Genomic DNA, 25035 nt, shown 5'->3' with positions numbered 1-25035 from the left:
ACAAAGAGTTAAGCACTGTCCACCCAGTTCAGTGTCAGTGCTGGCAGCACAGAGTACAGGCACAGGGATTCACCTGGAAAACACAAAGGACAAAACACAAAGATTAGCCAGCTGACACACAGATCCAGCACCCCCACCCATGCACTTTACTGCGACTGCCAGGAGAGCAGAATTGTGGAGCAGAGAGGATCCTTCTGCTCAAAAAGCAGCTGCCATGGGTGAAGCCAGGGATAGCATTACAGTTCCAGGAGCTCTGAGCTCTTGTAACAGGCCTCAGTCCCTCTGCCCTTCCCAATCTCTCCCCTTCATCTCAGATGGGAACATCGACTGTTAATGGCCCCTAACTATCTTCACTCTTCCATGTGGTCCCAAGGAAGAAGCACAGAGGAAGCACTGACATGGGCTGCTAGCCCCACAATATCTCACAGGCCCCCCTGACATTCTCACCACAATTGTTTGGATGGAAACAGGGTGGTTAGAGCGTGGGAGAGATTTTCATTTCAATGGTGGCAGCAGCACAATGGAAATTGTGAGCACGGGGGCCGGCTGCCCACCCACCTCCATCTCCAAATGCGGGTCCTAAGCAGGGACCGCTGCCTTGCCTCTAACAGACAGCCCTTATCCACATCCGGACCACGCTCACGTCCCTCTCAGCATGCCAAAGCCAGCTTCCCTCCTCCATCGCTATCTACTACAGGGGCATCATTTCAGAAAAATTCAGGGGGAAGAGTTGTGTCAGCGTCTCCACTTCCTCCTCCCCACTGAAGCTGCAGTGGCCATGGAGGGTTAGTAGGCCAATCCCATACCAGAGGGAGGTGGTAAACGGGTCCTGTCCTGGGGAGTGTGGTGGGTGGGGAGCGTGGACCAGCGGGGAGATAATTCACCTATCACCAGAGCAAGAGCAGGGCAGGGATCGGAGCCCAGATTGCGCCTCAGCTCTGGCCCAGATTGCTACAGATGCTGGTGCCTATCCTATTGGTGGGGGTGAGGGCACCAGAGGCTGCTCAAGACAATCTGCCACCTCCTTCCTCATTAGCCTATGGTGGCAGATTTGGCCCAGCTGCCCATCCATAATGGAGGGGCCAAGTTTGAGTGAGTGCCATTGTGACCTGGTGCATGGGGTCATAACGCCATTCACATTTGGCTCCCCCCTCCCCAGTCGTAACAGAGAGGGCAGCTCCCTGAAACTCATAGGGGGGAAACCAAGATGTGGGGAGCAATTTCCCCCTTGCCCCATAGCAAATGACACCTTTGATCTACTTGTTGTGGAATTGGGGCCCATCCTAGGTCAAGCCTGCAGGGAGAACACCACCTTTCTTCCCAACTCTTGGTACTATCTCCTGCAGCCCTAGCCTTTCCCAGCAGGGGGAGCTGTAAGGATACGGTGGAAAGCTCTGCTTCTGGAGGTGTTCCCAGCGGGGGTGATGTGCAGGAGCAGTGTTTCTTGTTCCTTGCCTGGAGCCCAGAGAATTGTGGTGGGGCCAGGGACTGTGCCGGTTAGGTACTCAGTGATTTCCCCATTAAATAAACAAGCTGATTGCAGTCTCTCTGCTCACACTGGAAACAATGAGCCAAGTTCAGCCAGGTCCAGGTCTCGTTGTCCACTCTCTCCAACCGGACCTGCTCTGTCACTTCTGTACTGGTTCCCTAGTGGCCTTCAGCCACCTTCTCCTGTTCTCCCCATGGAGACACTCTCACCTCCTCCTCCCACAGCAGCCCGGTGAGTAAAGACTAGTGCAGCTCTGGCTCTGGCCTGGGACCCAGGGACAGGGGAGGAGGGACAGTCTTCTACAAAAACTGACTACTTACCCTCCCGGTGCCCTGCCTTCCTTCTAGACTCCAGGGCCCCCACCAGCAACTGAGCTCTAGTTAATGGTAGTCTCTTGCATCTTCCTTGACTCCGTGCAGATGCCCTCTCATCTCCCTACTGTCAGACTCCTAACCCTCTCCCTTAGTAAGCAATTAATTCCCACTTCCTCCCTATGAGTTGAGTCATTTTTGCTCATCACACATCCTTCCCCTGGGCCACTTGCTCCCTAGAGGGCCTGTTGTATGGTGCACAGTCTCCTTGTCCTTCCTGGTGTAGGTTGGGTAGGAGTCTGTGGTACTGTGGAAAATGGTATTAATTAATTTTTGAGAGGTAACCTGCCCTTTGCCTCCCTGTTTCACTTTGTGTCAGGGCCCAAGGCCAATGGGTATGTATTTTTCTTGCTTCTTTCTACTTATCTCACTGGAAAAAAATAACCCAAAAAATCCCCAGCCTGATATTTACCAAGAGATTCAGAAACTGCTCTGAGAAAAGCTGGTGCCCGTGCTGCCACCTTTGTGGTCTGGGGCCAGGCAGAAATGTGAGCAGGGCACAGTCCAGATGGGGAGGGAGCCCTGGCGCGAGGAAAGGGGCTAAAGAGGGGCAGGGAGAAAAACATCAATAACTGCAACACCATAATGATGAGCACAGCAGGATATAAGAATAACACAGAGACAAAACTTCCCAGGCATAAGGGCTAGTCTCTGGAGTAAGGGAGCATAGTTGGGTTTCATCTTTGATTAATTCTTTTCTGGTCTTAGAAAGAGGAGCAGCTGCTAGCTCAGGTTTTTTGCTTGTGTTGTGTCTGTTTTAATTTACAGCAAATTGAGCCTACGCTAGGCTCAATTTCTCTGAGCCTCTCCTCTCCTGGCAGCTCAATGGCTTCCTCCCTACTCCCAACTGTTTCTCTTCTCCCAGCAGAAGTATTAGGCACAGCTCAGCTGGTCACAGCACAGAGAGAGAGGCCGAGGGCAGGGAGTGTGCAGCAGGCTCTGCATCTGAGGTAAGTTGGTCTTGTAGCTAAAGTACTAGCCTCAGAAACTAGAAGACCTGAGTTCAGTTCCTAGCTCTACTATAGATTTACTGTGTGACCCTGGGGGAGTGATTCAATCTCTCTGAGCCTCACCTTCCCTCCTGTCAAATCAGAATGGTCTTCCTTGGTCTATCTTTGCTCATTTAGACTGTGACCTTAGTGCAATGGGGTTCATGGCAACGGGTCAGGCTGCCCTGGGGGGAGGGAAGGAAGCAGCCTTTGTGGGAGGCCGAAGGAGGAAAGCAGCCATGGAGGCTGGCAGCCTCCAGGTTAGTTGGAAAACTGCCACTAGCAAAAATTTTCAGATGCTGTAAACTCTGCCAATACTGGCTCTTTTCCATCCCTGACTCCTGTGAGTGGGAGTGATAGGGCTCTGGAGTCAGTGCTGTGAGATGAAGAGAGACTGTGGCTGAGACATAGAGCGGGATCAGTCACAAGTAGGAAAGCCTGCTGACCGGAGAGGTTGCATGGGTGTGACTGAGAGCAGAGCTTGGTCTTGTGTGACAGAGAGGTTTTTCTGAAGAGTTTCACATCTCAGATGAAGCTTCTAGGGCAGGATCCTTTGCCAGTAACCTCCACTTTACTTTGATGATATCTGATTTCTGCAGAATGAACTTGCTGAGCTGTGTTATTTGTGGTGCTGTCAGGGGAAGTCCTGAGTCCTGACGCTGCAGTCCCTGCTTGTACTTGTTCCAGAGACACGATTCCAGCAAAGTCAGAGCAGACACGCTCTCAGATTTGTTGGAAATTGGCTTATTCTGAAAGGCCTGGATGTAGTCAAAGGAAATTTGGCAATAATGCTTTTCTGGCAAATATAGGGATCCCAGTCCAATGGAACATGTATCCAGGACACATTTGGTTTTGGTTTTGAGCGATAACCTGAAAACTGATCAGTTCCTTACTGTGGGATATGGACTTGTGATTGTCCCCTAAGCTAGAAAATGAAGGTTGTTGCCAGACCCAGTTAGTGGATTTCTGGTAAGTACCTTCCATTCTGGGTTTGGGCCCCAGGGTTCTCACCACTGATCAGCAGCTGCAGGAAAACCTGTGGGTACACCATGCAGTCAGTTGGAGACACTTGTTGAAAACAAGGAATCTTCTTTCTGCTGTGGAGACTGTCTTTGGAAACAAAGTTACCTGTTAGTGATTCATTCCTTAACTCTCACTTGCAGATGACAAAATGTTTTAGGTTAGTGGAGGAGACTGTGAAGAATTTCAGAGGGACCTAGCAAAGCTGGGTGACTAGGCAGCATGATGGCAGATGGGATTCAATATTGGCAAATGCAAAGTAATGCACATTGGAAGGAGCATTTAATCTATTGACTCCCATTGTTGAATTCTTCATACCTGCTGTAACCACTTAGGAAAATGACCCAGGCACCACTATGGACAGCTCAGTGAAAACCATTGCTCAATGTGCAGTCAAGAAAAGCAAAGAAAATAGTAGGATGCATAAGGAATGAGAGGGAAAATAATATGGAAAATGTAATGCCATTGTATAAATCAATGGGATGCCCTCCCCTGGAGTATTGTATTGAGCTCTGGTCATGCTACCTCAAAAGGCTATTGCAGAAATAGGAGGGGTTCAGTGATGGGTGAGGACCATGATTACAGATATGGAAGATGTCCCTAAAAAGAGACTAAAAAGATTGGTCTGCTTAGCTTAGAGATGAGACTGATAAAATGGGACATAATAGATGTGCAAAATAGTGCATGGTCTAGAAGAGATAGGAGACTAGGTACTTCTGTTCACCCCCTCTCCTAATACATGAACAAGGGGTTGTTCAATTACATTGAAAGGCAGTTCATTTAAACGGATACAAGGAAATACTTTTTACCTATTGGACAATTAGCTTTGGAATCCACCACCACAAGATACCTGTAGGCCAAGAATATAACAGGGTTTGTAAAAAATAAAATAAAACAGAGGTTTATATGGTTAATAGGAACATTCAGAATGCCAATCACAAGAATGAAAAACACAGAGATGGCTTATAAAGCCTCCTGCTTCAGGATATAAACCATCCATTAAGTGACGGGGGTTAGGAAGGAATTTTCCCTATGGACATGTTAGCCCAGAACTGCCTACAGCACCTTCTCCTAAGTTTGAGTTCACAGCAGTTTCTAGCTACAGCAACAGCATGGAAGCTACATCTCCGATCCATGTGCTGTCCACAAAACTCTAAATATTAATGACATTGTGGTTGCAATGTAAGTGGAAATAACTCCCTTTTAGTTGTCAGCACTAACGACAGAGCTGTCCATTATTCCCATTTTAATTGGTGAGTGTTGGGTCACAAATTACTAAACAATGGAGTGTTCAGACTGGTAGGGAAAAGATGTTTGTAACCTTTTTCCTATTATTTTCTTTTAGCTGTCTGCCTCATGCCATCTTTCCGTCCTGCTACATCAGAATGATATAATCCCAGCCATGCCTCCATGGTCATCTATTGACTGGTGGATTTCTTGTGCCTTACAGCACATCTGTAGTGTGCACCTATCACGACAGCCCCATGACAGGCACTGCTGCTGCTCCTGGCACAGAAGATTGTTTCTATAGTACAGCTCATGCAGTTAAAATTTCATCTTTTGAAGTTATTCCCTGGAAAGGGATCCTGGCTTATGAAGGCTGACACCATTCAGACCTATTCATGCCACTGGTATGTATTGTTTTGTGTGTGGAACAGGGTTACCTACTGTACATACCAACATTTGCAAGCATAAACCCAGTAGATTCTGTTTTACACACATTTGCGTAAGTGGGCAGACACATGGCCTATTTGTCCTGCATGTGCCTCTCGATGCATTCATTCTATACATCTCAACAGGCATTCCTTCTGCACCCACTTTCACACCATCCTGTCTTCCCACCCACCCGCTCCTTATGCACGTACTCACCAGACACAACTTACTCCACCACCTACCCCCCTTCATTCCACACTCCCCCAAGCATTCATTCAGCATACACACACTGAACCCATTCCTACGCTACACACGCACCCATGGATTGGGGCAGGGCCATAGGTGCTGGAACTAGGGGGGCTGCTGCACCCCCTGGCTTGAAGTGGATTCAGGGATACAGGGTTTACAGTTTGGTTCAGTGACTCAGCACCCCCCACTATACAAATTATTCCAGCACCCCTGGGCAGGGCACTGCTTTGATGGCCCCTCGAAAACTGGTATGAGGAGGCAGTCATGCATCTCCTGAGCCAGGAAGGGAGTGGAGCCCAATACAGGCGGGTATAGCACTATTATTCATGCGGCTCACAATAATCCCCTGGCGGTAGAGTGTCTTGGAGCCCAGCTGGACATCTGCAAGCATGTGCTCCGCATAAAGGCTGCTGAGCCCATGCCCAGCCACTAATGGTATCCAGTCCTTGGGGGATGGTGACAGGTACATACGGTGGGGTACAGGTCACATGGATAGCTGCAGAGCTGACAGGGTGCAGCTGTTCCTCAGTGAGCTCTGAGATCAAAGGGCTGAGCACTTCACCACGGTTCAGACCTCTGCTTCACCTTCAGGGAAATGAAAGGCAGAGGTCTGTCCATTAGCCTGTGTAGCAGCTCTGATTGGCTCTCCTCCCCTGAGGGGCAGGTGAATGGGAAATGACAGCCAAGCAGAGGGTATTTCCCCATTGATTTGTAGAAGGATCTGAAAATGTATAGTCTACAGGGAACACACAGAGTTGGCAGTTCTGGGCATAGCTTAGGTGACAGAGTGGGGTGGAAAAGCTTTGCCTGGTCTGTATTCCTGCCATTGCTAGTACTGGTAGAGCTGCACTGGTTCTAGACCTAGAGTAGAAGAACTGATGAATATTCTTGGTGCAAATGCAGCCTTTGAGGTCCCAGGCTTTTCTCTTTGCTACAGCCTGAAGCTCATCCCAGCTTAAGACCCAGTCCCAAGCAAAAATCAACGAGGACAAATATTAGACAACTCTTGTCTAATAGGGGCTGTGCATTATAGGAAGGGCTGGCAGCACTGCCTACTCTGAAGGTTGCTCAACACTTCCCATTATACAACCCTGTTTTCAGTTGCTTATAACTTTGCCAAACTTCTTGGAATTGTAAGCCAGAGTGGTCCAGCCATTTCTGAGAATGAGGCATGGGGAAAATACCTTGTTCTGTCCATGTTAAAATATTCGGTCAGCCTTTTTTTTGAGAAGCTCTGTTGCCCCCGGGCTTTGGAGCAGCAATTTGAAATTTGGCAGGGGGGTGGCCTTTGTGTCAGGAATGTTCCTTTTGTCATTCTGGTGAACATCTGCTGAAATCTGGTCAATTTACAAGCCTTAGAAAAATAGCAGTTTGCACACGCTCAGTAGACACTTCTCAGAGTTTAGCCCCTAAATTTCCTGATGATCACATGTGCGGTGGGTATGCTCTAGACCGGGCTGAGCAGGACTTTCCCTACAATTGCAGCTTTGGGCTACTGCATATGATGCCAGGTCTAGGCATGTGAACTGAGAATAGGGAGCTTCTGCTCTCAGTGACCACCAGCTGGGCCCAGGCAGCAAGGAAGAGGAAGCTGCTTGATTAATGCAGAAGGACAATAGCCGGATCTGCAGCAGGGAGTGGGGGAGGTAGATTGGCACAAGGAGCCTGAGAGGCGAAAACTGGGACTGGGGGCTGGCAGGGGGGAAGAGAGAAACTGGGACTGGAAGTTGGGGTGGGGAGAGGAACTGGGAGCTAGGAGGGAATTGGAGGGGCAGCCAGTAGGTGGGGAGGGAAACTGAGGTCAGATGAGGAGGATTGAGCTGAGAGGGGAGGAGGGACAGGGACTGGCTGGGCAAGGAGACAGGGGACAAGGAATGGGGAACGGCTGGGCAAGAGACTAGAGCATGGGAGTGGGGAGACATTGGGACTCAGTTTAGCTCCCATGTCCCAAACTCACCACCTACCTTTGTACTAACTGGCAAACACAACAGAGAGATCAAAAGTCATGTGGCTGTGGAGACTGAGCTACCTTTATTACCCCTATAGATAGTTGCCCCCACTCCAGTCAGGGCTGAGGCCTGCTGGCAGGAGAGTGCGTGACGGGAGGAAGAGTGCTAAGAAAACAGTCCCTTATTTTTGAAATACGATGTTGGCAACCTAGCGTGATAGAGAAGACTTCATCCACCACAGCTTTTAATCTAACGAAGAGTCCTTGTGGCACCTTAGAAACTAACACATTTATTTGGGCATAAGCTTTGGTGGGCTATAGCCCACTTCATCAGATGCATGGAGTGGAAAGTACAGTTAGCAGGTATAAATATACAGCACATGAAAAGATGGGAGTTGCCTTACCAAGTGTGGGGGTCAGTGCTAACGAGGCCAATTCAATTAGGGTGGATGTGGCCCATTCCCAGTAGTTGACAAGAAGGTGTGAGTATCAACAGAGGGATCACCAACAACCAATCACACCCAGTTTTTGTTACACTGATGTAGCACATTATTTGCAAAGAACCGTGGTTCTGAAATAATTTCCATAAAGTATCACACATGAAGCTGAAAAATGTTGGCAGCTACAGAATGGTGATGCCAGTAACTTCTTTGGCTCTGTGATTTGTTGTTAAATAGTAATTCTTGTGAAATGTTGGTTGTACAGAAAACCTGTACAGGGGAGGGAGATGTACAAAAGTGTGTGCTGTTCCTTTAAATCTGCAGCGGGCTAGAGAGGGTTGGATCAGGCTCTAGGCAGAAGCTTTAGTGTTTTCCTGTCCCAATAAAGTTCCTTGTCCAGTTAGGAAACAGTGAATCTTTCTGGGCTTTATGTAGCATTATCACATGGCAGAGGAGACTGCAGTGGAGATGCTGCAGTCCTGCAGCCTCCTGGATTGTCCCTTGTGGCCCTGGTGAAGACATTCCAGGGGGTTCCCCCTCTGGCTCAGCTGCTCTGAAGTGGTCATTGTTATTCAGAAGAGAGAAGGAACCAGAACAATGCTGCCTGCCTCCCACCCCTTGAATGCCAGTCTCCACTGAGAAGTATCTTCACTCCCCAGAGCTGAGCAGGTACAATAGTGGCAGAAACCTGACTTTTGGTTTTAGTCCCTTCAACACCGCAGATAACTGCCTCCCTGCTGCTGTGATTAAGCTCAAGAAACTCAAAAGGTCCCATGGGAGAGTTTGTGGCCCCAGCTGGATCCCTGAACTGCTCTCAGCAGCTGTTAATGGAGCCACTGCCAGATGGTTTCTTCTGCTCTTGCTCTCCTGGGTATGAAGAAAGTGACTGGGTTGCTGAGAACCAAACAACCTTGCAACTGTGTCAGATAGTCACTAAACCATCCAGTCCCAGATCCCAGCTCCAAAGGCTGTGCTGTCCTCATAGCCAGGAGACTGGAGTCAGCATTTCACTTATCCTGTGTTCAGTCACAGCTGACATAGTTTTGCTAGCATCCATTGTCCATTTACTTGTCCATCCTTAAGCAGAGGTGGGTGGTCAACTGGCCATAGAGAGAACTGGAACTATCCCCTAGTCCTGAAGTGCAGGCTTCTGCTAAGGGCAGGCAGACTACCCAAGGTAGCAAACTTCCTCATTGCCTGCATCCAGCACAACCTCTTCAGAGCAGAGGTGCTGCCTGTATTGAGGTCCCACACAGTACAGGATGTGCTGCCTCCTAACTACACACAGCCTTGGCAATGCACATTTCCAGCCCTCTCCCCCATTCATCTGGATCACGATTTTAATCTGTTCCTCCAAAGTGTTTGTGATTCTCTCCCAACTTAGTATCGCTGCCCAGCAGAGTCTACACTCCATCCCCCAAGCTGTTAATGAAAATATTGACCAGGGCTGGACAGAGAGTAGCTCCCTTCTGGATGGATCACGCTCGATATCTCCTCCCATGAAACAATGGATAATTATTCTCTCAAGTCAGTGTTTAACTAGTTTTGTATTGCTCATTCCAGGGAATCCCCTTCTCTCTAGTTATCCTCAGAGAACATCAGATAAAAGTGTCAGACGCTTTCCTGAGGTCAGATTGCACCATGAGTATTTCCTGTATCCATTGGGCTTATTAGCCTATTGAAGAAAAGAATTCAGCACATTTGCCCTATAGCACGGTTAAAGATGTTTTTTACCTAAGGAAGGAGTGCTCCTAGGACTGCTGTGATCTAAAGGGCTTGTAGATCCTGTGTCTGTCTCTGTGTAAGAGGTTGTGCAGCTTCTGGGTGGGACTATTTAGAGAAGAACAAAGAGCTTGATCTGTTAGTCACCAGCTATAGTCAAGTAGAATCTTATAATTTAATCTTTGTATTATAGTAACACCCCAGGCTCAACACTGGATCGAGGTGCAATTGTGCTGGGCACTGTGCAAACACATGACAACTTGGTCCATGCCCCAAAGAGTTTACCGTCTAAGCAGACCAGTGACATATGTGATGAGAGAGACAATTGAACTCTGATACCATTTGTACAGACATTGGCAATATTAGTATTATTATAAATATATAAAGTGACAACTCTCCCCAGCTGGCCCTTGAGCCCTCATCAATGGGCTGAGCCCCCATGGCATCACAGCAGAGGAGGGATTCAATAGAGGGAAAGGGAGTAGCTTTGAGGATCAGATCAAGGAGGGTGGATGGTGCTGAACTTTTTAGAGCTGAAGTGAGCGGGAGGATTAGTTACCTCCGTCCCACTTCAGAATTTGTGAGCGTTAGACTAGATTACCCTTGTGGTCCCTTCTAACCCTGTGGTTCTATGAAGGCATGGTGGGAATGGGGCTGAAGTTGGTGAGGGAGAGCAGGGAAAGGAATCAATTAAATAGGCTTTTGAGCACATTACCGTGGAGCCCCAGGGTTCTCGTTTGTGTGCAGAAGGCAGAGAAGAACCTCCACTTTCATTCTCCACTCCTCAGTGCTGCCCAGCCAGATGGAGAGCTCAGAAAATCACTGGGGCCAAGTGTGCTGTCACCTAGGCTAGTGTATGTTCAACGAGCAGACACGGAGATGGCTCTGGACTCACACCATGGTGTAACCGAGAGCAGAATCTGCCTGTCAGCTATGCAAAGAAAAGCTCACTCAAGCTTTTCAAGCTTTGTCTCAGTTTTACTCTTGCTCACTGAATCTTTCAGGCCAGTTTATATACTTCCCCCTTCCCCCACTTCTGTCTCCTTGGTGGCTGGCTTGACTGTGAGATACACTTACCAGCTGTGGAAGTGGGGGCCCCTTTGGCACATTAGGAATCCAGGGCTCCACTCTGGGGAAAACAACGGCCCATGGAGACAGAACATCACAGGAAGGGAGAGGGGCAGGCACTGGAAAAGATGGGTGCTTCAGTTGTTTGGACACTAGCCTGGGACTTAGAAGACTTGGGTTCTGTTCCCTGCGTTGCCACAGGTTGCCTCTATGATGCTGGGTAAATCTCATAGGCCTACCTCTTTAAAAGTGATTGGGTGGGTGGGCCCCAGTTTGTAGGAGCCTAACATAAGATGCTTTTTAAGGTCCTGATTTTGAAAGGGGTGGTGTGTGTTCAGCACTTTCTGAAAATCAGGCCACTTCCAGGTGCTTCTGGTTGAGCAAACGAAAAACAAGGCTTCCCACTAGCCACTTGGGAAGCTGTAGGGCAGGGATTCTCAAACTGGGGGTCGGGACCCCTCAGGGGGTTGTGAGGTTATTACATGGGGGGTCGTGAGCTGTCAGCCTCCACCCCAAACCCTGCTTTGCCTCCAGCATTTGTAATGGTGTTAAATATATAAAAAAATGTTTTTAATGTATAAGAGGGTCGCACTCAGAGGCTTGCTGTGTGAAAGGGATCACCAGTACAAAAGTCTGAGAACCCCTGCTGTAGGCCTTCCTCTTTCAGGGTACGTCTACACTGCAAAAAAACCCTGTGGCAGTGAGTCTCAGAGCCTGGGTCAACTGACTCAGGCTCGTGGGGATCACGTGATGGGGCTAAAAACAGCATGGAGACGTTCCTGCTCAGGCTAGAGCTTGGGCTCTGAAACCCAGCTGGTGGGGGAGGTGGTCACACAGCCTGAGCTCCAGCCCGAACAAGAGCATCCACACTGCTGATTGTAGCCCCGTGAGCCCAAGTCGGTTGAGCTGGGTTTTGCGACTCGCTGCCATGGGTTTTTTTGCAGTGTAGACATTCAGTGCCTCCACTCCCTGTCTGTAAGCTGCACTGGCACTTCTCTACCACACCAAGGTGTTGGGAGGATGAATATGTTGAAGACCGTAAGGTGCTCAGATGCTCTGATGGTGAGATCCATACAAATTAGCGAGGTCTTGTCTACACAAGGAAATTGACTGGCACAGCCATAGGGAATAATTATTCAGCTATAGCCATGCCAGTCAATATCCCAGTGTAGACAAACCCATAAAGAGCCCCACACATTTGTTTTCATTCGCTGGTACCTGTCCATGAGAGGATGCATGTTGTGTCTATGAATGACCAAAGCCGGGAGTAACCACCTTGAGTTGTGCAGCCTTCTGTGTGAGCCACTAGCATGTGCTCTCTGCTCCCCTGTTGGTTTGCTTTGCCGCTGGAAATAAAAATTAATCTGCAAACCCAAAGCTCACAACATCACTGCATTACTGACTTGTTTCCACCCAGGCGCTCATGTTGGAACCCCACAGCTGTGACCTGCCTTGCTAGGGGGATTCTCAGCATGTCCCTAACTAAAGAAAGCAAAGGGAACTCAGTGCTCAGTGCTCAGAAAGCAAAGTGTGGCCAGCTACTGTTCTAGCATCCCCAGGGCTCTGCCTGCTATCACCGCCTGCTGTTCCAGTCCTGACCCCCAATCAGCTCTGCCCATGCCCCTTAGGCTGGAGTTGCAGGATCCCCACTATCCATATGTACCCCTCCCATCCCAGCTCCCCCATTAATCTCAATGCTTCCCTGCTGCCTCTTCTATTCTAACCCTGGCCTTCCTGCTTTCTTCCCACTTGCTCTGCTCCCCTTTCAGGTAGCTTGACATTGCCCTGGGCCGACCGAGGGGGGAGAGAATGGTTGGGAGAGATTTGGACAGACTGAGGAGTGGAGAAGAGTTTGGCGAGTGCGGGGAGGTGGACACTAAGGGGGAGGAGGAAAAGAAGGGGAGGGGAGAGAGGGCAAATCAGAAAAGACAAATGGGCCCAGCTCATCCCAATGTTTTGTCCCTCTGGGTCTGAAGGCATAAAAGGATCATAAAACTAGGTGATCCACCCTCTTGGTAATTCCTTTGGCTAAGGAGCCACCCCCTCAGGAGCCCCTACTGCAAGAGGTATTTTGGGGGCATTCCTGGGGGGCATTGCTGCACGCCAGCTATTCCCAGCTGTCACAGTAGCCCCTTGGGGGCCCTCAGGCTATGCCAAATGGCACCAGGGACTGAAGTATCCCCTGGCCAGCCTGGGGTAGAGGAGATACAAAGGTGACACAAATACCCTGAGCCCTGCGGCAGCTCAGGGCTGGTGAAGGGATGGATGGGGGCCAATGATGAATTTATGCTTTAATGGTGTTTTTAGTGCAAAACAACAAAACCAAGACACAATCAACCATCACAATGCAAAACGTTCCCATCTTAGGCTGGTAAAATGGCCCACATGTGAGCAAACAAGGAGTGCGGGGACTGTGTCCTTTCAGGGCATGTATCCCTACATGAGATGCTGGTCAGGTATCCTTCATTGGCTTTGGCCCCTTCTACTACACGAGCGGTTATAGCAGGGGGTTGGCCGTCAGGACTCCTGTGTTCTATTCCTAGCTCTGGCAGGGAGTATGGTTTAACGGTTAGGGCAGGGGAGACTGGGCATCAGGACTCCTGGGATCTAATCACAGCTTTGCAAGGGACTGAAGTCTAGTGGTTGATTGGGGTGGGGATCGGGAGTCAGGACTCCTGGGTTTTATTCCTGGCTCTGCTATTGACTTTCTGTGAAACCACGGCAACGTCCCATCTATGCGCCTCAGTCTCCCTGCATACGTAACAGGGATAATAATATGTTCCTCCCAGGCTGGTGGTGGGGAGTTGAAGCTTAATTAATTAATGTTTTAAAGTGCTTGGAGAGCTTTGGCTAACAGAAACTATTAATACTGTCAAAGGCAGTCCCCACCCTGCTCCCAATGTTCCTCCTTCTGGGGGGTTTGGCACTTTCAGAGGCCTGTGTACCAAAGATGCAGAACCATCTGCACAAAAAGATCTCCTGTGCGTGCACTTGCCAATGGCCCTGGTCTCCTCTCCAGGACCCCTGCAAACCACGTCACTTCTGGGGACCTCAGCTGTTTGGTGGGTGGATGGCTGGGAAGGTGGGAGGTCTGCAACTCAGAGTCTGTCTGGGAACTTCCCAAGCTGGGCTTGGCAGATGGGGTGGGGAGCCCAGGGTACCTGGCACGTGATCAAACTCCCTGCTTGCTACATTTACAAATGAGCGGCTTTGGCATTTTCTGTGTCTCTATGCGCCGCCTCCTCCTCTCTGAGGGGCCGTATTTTGCAGCTTGTGCTAGGTTTTTTTCTCTCTGGTTGTTTGTCTCTTTTGAAACTTTGTCGCTGTTTCTCAAACCGCCTGAAGGTGTCGGGGGTTTTTCAAGCTATTTTGAAGCTCGTTTTTCCCAGATGTGTGTGTTTTTTTTTCTCAATGTAACTTTTTTTCTTCTTCGTAAAGTTTCCGCCCATGTGACTTTCAGCTTACGTCCCTCGCAGCTTCCGAGAAACCACAGGAGCCTAAGACCTAGACATCACTGCAAGGTGCAGTGACAGAGAGGAGAGAGGTGCAGGGAGGAACTGGGGCAGAGTGGCAGAGAAAGTGACACAGGGAGAGCAACGTGACAAAGAGAGGGACAGGGAAAGAGGCAAAGAAAGTAACCAAGGGAGAGAGGGAAAGACGGCAGGGGAAGGGAGGGGTGAATAAAAGCCAAAGGAAACCAAGATCACCAAGGACACAGAGGAAGCAGAAGAGGCCCTGGGAAGAGGGACGCGAGCCATGCCCCATAGCTCTGACAGCAGCGACTCCAGCAGCTTCAGCCAGTCACCCCCACCTAGCAAACAGGTAACACTTTGAATTCTTTGCAGCCATGCTCCCATCCTGGGGTGTTTTCACAGCGCAGAATGGCAGGGCTTTCTAGGAACCAGCCTGGGGAGGGACACGCTAACTCAGTCCACCGTGCACTTACTCCACTTTGAAAGTGGAGTACAGAATTTGCAGCGAACAGGGAGTTACTGCACTTTAAAGATTTGCATTGTGTTCATGCAGGCGTTTTCAATGCATTCTGGCTTGAGTTAGTACAAACTAACCCCCCCCCATGTAAACCAGGCCACAGAGAGCTAAGCAGGAAGCCCCCATGCAGGAACAAGCTTAAAACCAAAGGACTCTGTGAGGAGTGTTTTTGCAGAGGAACCACATTAGCACAGGCCACATGAGGGGCGGCACCTGAAACGCCTGGTTCTGACTTGCAGGGGCCACCCCACAAACTTCAGGCATCCCGCAGGCTGGGAGCTTGGTAAAGTGAGAGTACCAGCGTCTCTGAAGAGACCCTGTTGTGGGCTCTGAGCCCTCCCCAGCATGTGGTCAGGATCTCATTCTGAATCCAAATCCTTCCCATGCCATCAGATATCACTTAGGGCATGAACAAGGCTCCGCTATCCTTGTCTATCCTGGGCTGCTCTGTGCACCTTTTCTATTTAAGTCCCATAAGTTTCCCTGTCTAAGTGCTGTTGTATAGAGGGATTCTTTGAGTGGGCCCCTTTTGTGTGTTCCTCCGGCTGTCTGGTGACATGCCTGCCACGGGGTTATTCTTAAGACGTGTCCCGGATGATTCCATCTTCTTTTCTGGGTACTTTATTCTTTGCTAGCTGTTAACCACATGGTGCTGCGCAGGACACCAGATATGAAGGACTTTACCCCCGAGGAGCTTACGGACAAACACAGGGCCGGCTTTAGGCCGATTCCCCTGATTCCCCGGAATCGGCCCCTGCTCCTAAGAGGGCCTCACACCCATACCTAAGAGGGCCCTGCTCCGGAGGTCTTCGGTGGCATTTTGGCAGTGGGGGGTCCTTCGCTGCCGCGGAAAACCTGGACCGGACCCCCTGCTGCCGACGTGCCGCCGAAGCCCCGGACCACCGCCGGGTATTCGAATTGGGCCCCACGGGTCATAAAGTCGGCCCTGGACAAACACTGAGTAGATGGGGCTGGCTGGGCAAACAGGGTTTGGGAGAGCACTCTGTCTAGAAGGGAATGAGGCTTAACAGCAGTCAAGGGGGAAGTAGACAAGTGGGGTACCCAGACTGGGATCTTCACTGTGCAGGGCTGGGGGCAATAAGGTAAGAGGGTAGGCTGGATATGTTGGCTGGGGTGGGTTGAGGAAGGAAACTGAAGGTTAGGATATGAGGTTTAAATTTGAGGAAATGGAGAGATCATAAAGTTGGGGGAGGAAGAAAAGGGACAGACTGATGGTTCAGGAAGATAACTCTAGAGGCTGCATTTTGCAAGCGAAGGAAGGAGGTGGTGTACGTGTCAGAGAGTCCAGAGAGGCAGCAGTTACAGTGGAAGACAGAAAACGATAGGATCTGATGAGGGTTTTAGCTGCCAGAGAGAGTGGGAGGATCAGTTATCAGCAGAGAACCTTCCATAATAATAATAAATAATAAAAATAAGAAATAATAACAATTAATGCCGGAATGGCTGCTGAATGATGCTGAGGAGTGAGATCTTCAAGCAAAGAGACCTCACATCCCAGAGCTAGGAGGGCATACCCCCTCTCTGCATAACTCCGGTGAAAATGTGACCTGGAATATTGCCGCCAGTTCTGGATACCACATTAGCAGCAAGACATTAAAATGCAGGGAGTTCCGAGAAGAGCAAACAAAGCGATCAGGGATCTGTAGTGACTGAGTCAGGGGGAAAGATAAAAAAAGCTGAGCCTGTAGCTGAGCTAAGCAGGGACATAACTCTGCAAATGTATGAAACAGATAAACCCCAGAGTAGAAGGGCAATTATTTAGGGTGACATATGGGAACTAGGAGTAATAGAATTGTCGGAGAATGAAATGAAGAAAGGCAAAAAGCAAGCTGAATGCCAGGATTGACTCCTTGGCAGTGAGATAAGTCAGGCAGTGGAATCATCTCCCAGGGGAAGGGGGGAGCCCCATTGGCATGGGACACTGGAAACTCTACTGCACAAAGAATAAAAAAGTGCTGTATAGAGGACAGTCCTGCCCTGGCCTTTGGGGAGGTTGGACTGGGTGATTCAACAGGTTTATTTTTTTCATCTCTGACTCCTGTGGTTCTGCGGGTTACAACCCAAGCCTGTACCATGAAGACAGAATTCACTTCCCAGTTCTACCAGCATATCCAGCTTATAGAATTACATCTCAGGGGGGTGGCTGTTAAGTGCCTCATACATCCTTGTAGTAGGAGAGCACCGCTACCCTGGTTTTGCACTGATGCTGTGTGTCAGACAGGGACACGTGGCCTATGTGGCCAGAATAGTGGGTGTGGTGATCTTTGCTGAGAGGAGTGTTCGCTTGGGGCTGTTCTGCCCCTGTACCCCTGACCTCATGCCTCTCTATGGTAGTGGAGGTGATGTCTCTGTCATTCCCAGGCCCTGTATTTTTCAGGATTCTTCTGATGACATGAGGAAAGTTCAGAGGAGGGAGAAGAATCGCATCGCAGCTCAGAAGAGCAGACAGAGGCAGACCCAGAAGGCAGACACCCTGCACTTGGTAAAAGCTTCCATTCTCTCCCCATCTGGATCTCTGGGGCCTTGCACACATAAGGGGACATGTTCTAGCATAGATGAACACACAACACAGCCATTCAGTTCAGGCAGGGGCAGGAAGAACATGGGCCAGCAGAGCATGTGACGGCAGCTCTAGCAGCAGCTGGATGGTGAAGGTGAAGGGTGCTCCTTCCAGGAGCAGCCAGATGTTCCCTTCAAAATGGAACAGATGTACTCTGTTAAAAGTCACCTCTGCTGAAGCCTCTCCTCTTGGCTCCTCCTCATATTCTCTGGACCTTTTGTTTCTGCTCTTTCTGTCCTTTTGGAGATGAGGTGGCTGAAGCTGAGCACAGGGTCCTGGGTTGGGTGGGAGGAATGAGGAATGTACCTCTCTTTGTTAGAGGTATATTCTTTCCCATATTATTCTCCATTCCGCAATAATACGTTGGGTCCAATCCTGATCCATGCACGCCAATGGAAATTTTGCCACTTGCTGCAATGGGAGCGGGGTGAGGCCCCTTTATTTGCAGTTTTGATTGCTGTTGTGCACACAGCAGATGCCTTCTCTGGCTGGTGACATCCGCCTGTATTTCAGACCCAGCAGTATGCACCTTCCCCTTGCACTTGTCCACAATGAATTTCTTCTGCCCAGTCACCTAGTGTTCCACCAGGAATTCCTCCCTACTCTTGATCAACCTTATTAATTCTGTGTCATCAGCAAATGTTACCACCCTTCCAGCTCATTGATAAATACAATGAATAACCATGCTGCTAGGACTAATTTCTGAGGGACCCCATTCTCAATCTCTCTCGGAGCTGTAAATTGCCCACATAGTCCTACTTTTTGCACCCAGTTTTTAATCTGTGGCAAGACTTTACCTCTTGCCCTGAAATTATCGTTACCTTTTTAGTCTCTTCTGACTGTCTCAAAAATCCTTTAAAAGCCTAAATACACAAGGCCTGACACTCCCTCACCTCACACTTCTTGTCACCTCTTGTATTCATGCAAAGAACATGTAAAACACTGCCGTTCTGACTTGGTAGCATTTTATGTTTGCTGTGCATAGGTTTAAATGATGATACAATGTGCAAAGCCATGGAGAATCAAGCCCTAGAGCTGGAAAAGCCCCATTAGGTCTCTGCGAGTCCACTGCCTGCCAGCTATGCAGGATAATTCCCTGTTGTATACTTACTAGTGTTTTGTCCAGTTTAATTTTATATGTCCCTGGTGGTGAGGCTCCTACCCTTTCCCTTGGGAGAGGGCTCCACAGCTGAATACTTTGCACGGTCCTGATATCCGGCATACATCTTGCCTCTCTTAGTTTCACCCTGTTTCTTTGCCATATTGCCACACTGGGACTGTGCAATGGGGTTGGGAGGGAATGGGGTGCCAGGCTGTCGACTCCCACTTACTGCCCAAAGCCACTTTTCTCAGTGTAAAGAATTTGGCATCTACTTTTCCAGAGACCCTGAGTATTTGGCTGCAGGTCGCAGGCATGGGAGTGGTGTCAGAACAGGAGGGTATGACTCCTGAGTTTGTGTAATTAAATCTTAGACTTCCCTTTAAACAGGGAGTCATCAGGTTTCTGCTCAAGACGCAGTCCCTTGACTTTAGAAGCCTCCACACCCCCATCTATCCCCACTATGGTGAGGATTATTGAGCAAGTGGTGTTGGAACAGCTTCTGCCACAGCCTGACTGCACAGCTATCCTCAATACTTCTTTAGTAGTGGGTTCATTACAGGGAAGGTGTTCCTCACTATCCATGGCCAATGATCCTTTTAGAGGTGTGCTGATTTGGTTAGCTCTGTCAGTGTCGGGTGATACCACAATCAAGGGGTTAGTCACTAATCTGCTGCAGCTCACAGCAGCAGATTGGAAAGCCTTTCAGTGGGTTTGTTCTCTCCCAGCGGCTCCAGAGGGCAGGAATGAGTACTGACTTTTCCTCTCCTCCAGCCCTCCCCTGCTGTGTCCCAAGGCATTCCCCTTGCTGGAGGAGACAGTGAGGCATGTGGCTTGCAGTTTTACCATGGTGCAGATGACACCTGGCAAAGGTGGGGACGTGGATGGGAGCAAAGTAGCTTAAGATCATCCTGGATAAGACAGAACTGATGCTAATGGGTAGGGGAGAGAGCTGGAGGAATGGGACAGAGACAGGGTTGCACCTTTTTGCTGGAGATGCCTGTCAAACCTTGGCCAATATAGTTTCCAGTCTCTGGATTATAATGGATCCCCAAACGCTTTTCATCTGATAGGCATAGTGGCTGTGAAAGTGCCTCTTGGAAGCAGGACTTTCCAGTGTCAGTGGTTAGTTCAGGCCACTGTAATCACTTTAAAAGGATCCAGAAGTTTTAACTGGTGCAGAACAGAGTGGCTTGTTACTCTAGTGGGGTGAGTCATTAAGAGCCTATAATTCCCAAACTCCCCACACTGCCTTCTTGTCAGCTGATGAGTGTGGAGTTGGTTAAGATCTGTGAAGCATTAGGCTGTGTGGGACCCAGTGATCTGAGAGATCCCTCTCCCTTCTGCAAGGTCCTGCTGTGGCAATTAATATCTGATGGTGTGTTTGTTTTAACTAGTGCAAGGTGCCCCAATACTGAGGCAATAGAGACCTTTAGAAATCAGGTTCCTGCCACTAGCAATCCCAGTGTGGTGATCAGAGATGTGGCATGCTGCTTTGTTTTGGATGAGTGGCTAGCTGGGTAGCTATTTAGCCCTTGGGGGGCCATAGAGCATGGTAAACAGTCATTCAAGATCTCATAGCACTGTCCATAGAGTCTCAGTGCCCCAGTAGCCTGCCTAAATTTCAACCTAGGTTCCAACATTCTGTCTCTCCAAATCCCCACTGTGGTTTCAACTGGACATATGATTCTTCAGGTCCTGTCTCGAACTGTTGAGTAGCATTGCGGAGTGCTGTTCAGTGGCTGAGGTGTTCCATGCTAGTGAGGGCTGCATTTCAGGAGAGGTGCATACAGTCTGTCATGCTTTTTGAGTACCATTAGGCAGGACTGTACATCATCACCACCATTATTATTCATTTTTTTTCTTCTGAGGCCTCAGTTTCCCTCTTTCTTTCTGTCACATCAATGTACCTCCCCCTCCCTGCCATACGTCTGGTTTCCCCAGGCACTGGCAGGAAGCAGTGAGTCTTGTCTTACCATGGCAATGACAGGTTTCCTGTGACAGGTGGTTTTCTGGTTATTTCTGATTATAACGGCGGTTATTTATCATCCCCTCCCCCCAGGCCAATCTGCCTCAGGTCGGGATGTGGCCTGGGAGGTGTGTGCGTGAGAGGGAGCTGTGAGTGCCTGGGCGGGGAACGTGCTGGTGCTGCTGTCACTTCTCGTAAGCAGCTGCTGGGGAGAGAGTGTGGCTGAGGGCTGAGAATGTCACTGGCTCCGTGGCAGGACCCCTGGCTGGCTGGGGGTGGGGTGGGAGTTGCCCAGACACAGCGCCGCTTTGAATTTACAGGAAATGTGTCACTGTGGAAACTCTCCGGGGTAGTGAGATGAAGGGCTCTGACCTCTCTCCCCCCACCCAGATACCCCCAGGCTCTTCCCTGAGGCATAGGGTGACCAGATAGCAAGTGTGAAAAATCAGGACAGGAGGTGGGGAGTAATAGGAGCCCATATAAAAAAAAAGCCCCAAATATTGGGACTGTCTCTATAAAATCGGGACATTTGGTCACCACACTAAGACAGCTCCAACTGCTCCCAGCAGCACTGAGATACTGCAGTGACAGCCAGACACTTGAAAGATGCTGATAGACAGACAGACAGATAGATCAGAAAAGCCATCCCCTTGTCTTCTTTCAAGGCCCTCCTCAAACTTGTCTCTTCTGTAAAGCACACAGGAAACTGCAACCTGTGAATTGTTAGGCAGGGGGTGAATTGTGATCACTGCTCCTGACTGGCTGAGAAGTGTGTACATCCTACCCTGTTCCCCCATCCGCCCCCCTGCTTATTTGTCTTATCCACTGTTATGTTGGTTTCCTGGACTGTAAATTCTTTGGGGCAAGGGACTGTCATTTTCCTATATGTGTGTACAGTGCCCAGCATAATGGGGTCCTCAGCTGGTTGCTTTTGGCACCACAGCAATATCAATGTATAATAATAACATAGATGGGAGCCAGCTCCCTCTGCAGTTTGAGCACTAACCCAGCTGTCCTCCGGCTGCTGCTCTGCAGAGATACCATCTCTTACCTCCCACCCCCTCTGGACATACTGCTCTGCCAGTTTTCCTCCCAGAATTCCCCCCACCCCTGTGATGGCTCTGCAGGCAGAACACTAATCTAGCCCCTGCTGCTTTTGTGCCCTCAGGAAAGCGAGGACCTGGAGAGGCAGAACGCTGCCCTGCGCAGAGAGATCAAGCAGCTGACGGAAGAAATGAAGCATTTCACCTCAATGCTGAGCTCCCATGAGCCCCTCTGCTCCATCCTGACCACGGTGCCCCAACCGCCCCCGGAGGTGCTGTATGCCACACACTCCTTCCACCAGCCCCACATCAGCTCCCCACGCTTCCAGCACTGAGCCCGGCCACAAGGACACGCAGCTTGCAGGCTCCACAAATGGAAATCAGAGACCCCACGGGGCTCACTCTTTGGTTCACAGGAGGGACATGGACTGTTACAGCTATTCCTGCCCCTCCTTCAAGCGTCTACTGGGCCAGGCCCAGGGTCACATGTCTAGGAGTTGGCCCCGGTGCAGATATGGCAGAACACCAGGAGGCATCTTCAGGGAGGTTAAATCTCAGATCAACAGAGAAGGGAAGCGTTTGCAAATTGGCACCAATCCCTGTTCTGTTGTTTGCACTGGGACCTCGCATGGGTCTATGTGACACAGGAACCCTATCTCCATGTGAGCAGTCAGCTGGAGACTTCACCAGTGAGTGCTCCCAGGAGAGGAGCGCTGGGAATGAGGGGCCATGGGGTAGCGGGGGAGACTGGTTTATTTTTTAAAAAATAAAGAGTAAAATGTTTAACGCTTTCTTTAAAAACCTGGCCTGGCCTCCCCTGAGATTCCACATTACAAACTGAGCGTGGCAGAAAATGGAGAATACAACACTAGAAATTCTGGGGAACAGCCTTATATGAAGCAGCGGGGACCTGGGGCTGGAGAAGCTGTGCTAATGTCTAATCCAGACAACAGCGGCCTGTTGTCAATGTGTAACATGTGTAACATGTCTCTGCCCTCTCTCTGGACCAGGAAGGATGAGGAAGGGCCATTTATGTGTTTGTTGTATCCTTTGGCCTTTCCTGTGGGAGATCTATTCCTCAGCGCTGCAGGGATGAGACTGGCTGCTAACACTGGTACCTGTACATACACAGTTACAACTCACTTCTCTGCTGGCTCCCCCAGCTCTCAGCTGCCTGCAGACCAAATTCTTTCACTAAAGATCATTGCTGGCTCTGTCATGATAGAAAGACAAAGGTACAGATAACAATATGGACTGTATCTGCAGCAGACACACACACCAATCAGGGAGCTGGCCACCCATGTGCCCCAGACCTATGCACAGGTCTGTGTGCGGCCTGCCTCCGCAAACCCTGTTGCTACTGTAGATTAGTGTTTGGCCATTCTCAAAATTACTGCCTACTTTAAGGAATAACAGCAGCAGTGTTCTCCCAGCAGGGGGCACTGTCTGCAGCTTTGCTAGAGGGGTAAGAAATAGGCATTGTACTGAAGCTCTGGCATTAACTGATCTGAGCTATGGGTGCCCTCCTCGCTCACAGGAGGTTGTTTCCAGTCTCTCTGCTGTGCCAGAGAACAAACCCAAAAGTGACATGCAGAAGAGCAGGAAACTCCCTGAAGTCCACTAGTAACCTTACTGTACACCTGGGAAGCACCAGTGATGGGTGCTATCCTCCTCTTCCCCCATGTGAAGTTGCTGCAGGAGGGGCCTAGGAAACACTGTGAGGTTTCTCACTAACCCTCCTTCAGAGGACATGGCCTCCCAACTTTGCTGTTCCTGCTGGGAAGGGAAGCCCTGCTCCCCTGGATTCATGGGTGTCTGTGTGGAAGTTTGGGCTCCTCTGCCAAGGGGAAGGGCATGCACAGGGGTAAGATGATGGTGATTCTAGCAGAACCATTTTAGAATCTGGAGAGAGGTAGGCCATGGAGGGCAGCCTCCTGCTCCTAGCTCCCTTCTCATCTCTGCAGAGGCAGGGTGCCAGGGCTTCCACAGGCAAGCATGGCTGGCCCAGTGCACATCCCAGGCAGGGAGCAGAGGAATCTGGATTTTTTTTGTATGCAATATGCCAAAGCAGAAGACACTAAAAGGGAGTTGTAAATATCCCAGCCATATAAAATCTAGCAGGCTTTGACTGGGGCCATCTCAGGGCATCTTACAAATCCCGGATCTCACACAGGTAGGAATTTCATCATATTCAGTCAGACAGCAACCAGAACTGCTCACCCCCCAATGAATGCCCTGCTTTGAGATCCCCGTTTCATAGGTTCTTTCCCAGAATGTACTCATCTAGTAGCTGGTCCTTTAAATCTGGGAAAGACAACTAGCTGGAGCCCCAAAGGGCTCATTTAGTGTGAGTGCTCCAGACTGCACTTCCTCTCCTTCCAGCTGGTAAGTGCTTTGGGTCCTGTTGAGTGTTCTACTGGCTTTTTCATTCTGTCATCTCTAGAGCTGACCTTGCATGTTGGTCTAGAAGAGATTGGGGAGTGTACAGTGGGTCTATTGCTCCCATATTCTGTCCTGTGCAGGGATCCATCAGGCTCTGTCTCCCTACTGGGGGAGAGCACAGGCCCCATAGCAGGAGTCTCCACTGATTTAAAATACCTCCTGGTTTATGGGGAATCTCTGTCTATGGTCACAACTTTAGTGCTTTTTCATTGCTTTGAAATTCCAAGCCTGTTTTACCTCTAGGCCAGTGGTTCTTAAACTGTGGGTTGGGACCTCAAGTTGGGTCATGACCCTGTTTTAATGGGGTCACCAAGGCTGGTGTTAGACTTGCTGGGGTCTGGGGTTGAAGCCCAAGCCCCCATGCCTGGGATCAAAGCTGAAGCCTGAGCCCCACCACCTTCAGCCCTGGGTGGCAAGGCTCAAGTTACAGGCCCCCAACCTGGGGCTGAAGCCCTTGGGCTTTAGCTTTGGCCCCCCTGCTTGGGTGGTGGGACTTGGGGTAAAGGATAAGGCTGAGAGATGGCTTCACAGCAATCTCCTCTACAGGGACATGACAAAGAATACCAGAGCTCACTCTCTTTCTAAACAAACACTAGTCCCTTCATGATGGGATCTTCAGCTCTCGTGCCTGCCTCTAGTGTGGCTGTCTGCCAGCAGGAAGAATTCCTTCAAGCAGCTCTGTATGCAGCAAGATCTACTAAATACCAATGGGGTTCTTTATGTTTGTGCCAGAAGAAATGCCTTCCAATCTGAACGCTCTCACCATGACACTAGCAGCCAGTCCCAATGGGTATTTTCTATATTTCTTTTCCCCTTATTTGTATTCCTAAGGACTTTTGCATAAGAGCAGCATCTTGCCTTTCTTAAAGCCCCTTAGGTATTGTCTCCCCACACCCAGCCCTGAGCCACAGTCTGCTGTCAGAGATCACAGTGGATTGGTGTGGAGATGATTATGATGTCAC

At 49.7% G+C, this 25035-nt stretch overlaps 1 protein-coding gene and 1 long non-coding RNA gene across 3 annotated transcripts; one reads left to right on the top strand and one right to left on the bottom strand.

The window, feature by feature from the left end:
- Positions 1 to 1178: 1178 nt before the first annotated feature.
- Positions 1179 to 23409, top strand: BATF (basic leucine zipper ATF-like transcription factor). Of its 2 annotated transcripts, XM_045012728.1 has the most exons (5): positions 1179 to 1720; positions 2729 to 2810; positions 5215 to 5500; positions 17338 to 17442; positions 21757 to 23409. In XM_045012728.1, the coding sequence occupies exons 3-5, from the start codon at positions 5492 to 5494 to the stop codon at positions 21964 to 21966; spliced, it is 324 nt and encodes a 107-aa protein (XP_044868663.1). In that variant the 5' UTR covers positions 1179 to 1720; positions 2729 to 2810; positions 5215 to 5491; the 3' UTR covers positions 21967 to 23409. The 2 variants fall into 2 exon arrangements, with proteins under 2 accessions (XP_044868663.1, XP_044868662.1); XM_045012727.1 differs by lacking the exons at positions 1179 to 1720; positions 2729 to 2810; positions 5215 to 5500 and adding an exon at positions 14180 to 14771.
- LOC123368173 lies at positions 21238 to 24942 on the bottom strand. Its single transcript, XR_006578708.1, has 3 exons — positions 24837 to 24942; positions 22775 to 22844; positions 21238 to 21301 (listed from the first exon to the last, which is right to left on the bottom strand). It is a non-coding gene; the product is annotated as an uncharacterized LOC123368173 (long non-coding RNA).
- Positions 24943 to 25035: the final 93 nt, after the last annotated feature.

Source organism: Mauremys mutica, chromosome 4 (genome assembly GCF_020497125.1).
Source record: "Mauremys mutica isolate MM-2020 ecotype Southern chromosome 4, ASM2049712v1, whole genome shotgun sequence".
NCBI lineage: Eukaryota > Metazoa > Chordata > Testudines > Geoemydidae > Mauremys > Mauremys mutica.
The sequence above is the reverse complement of the archived record's forward strand: the minus strand, read 5'-3'. Positions and strand labels throughout refer to the sequence as shown.

Coding starts and splice junctions, on each gene's coding strand:
- BATF (XM_045012727.1), top strand. CDS start 14,706: ATGCCCCATAGCTCTGACAGCAGCGACTCCAGCAGCTTCAGCCAGTCA. Junction 14,772..17,337: donor CACCCCCACCTAGCAAACAG/GTAACACTTTGA, acceptor TGTATTTTTCAG/GATTCTTCTGATGACATGAG. Junction 17,443..21,756: donor AGGCAGACACCCTGCACTTG/GTAAAAGCTTCC, acceptor TTGTGCCCTCAG/GAAAGCGAGGACCTGGAGAG.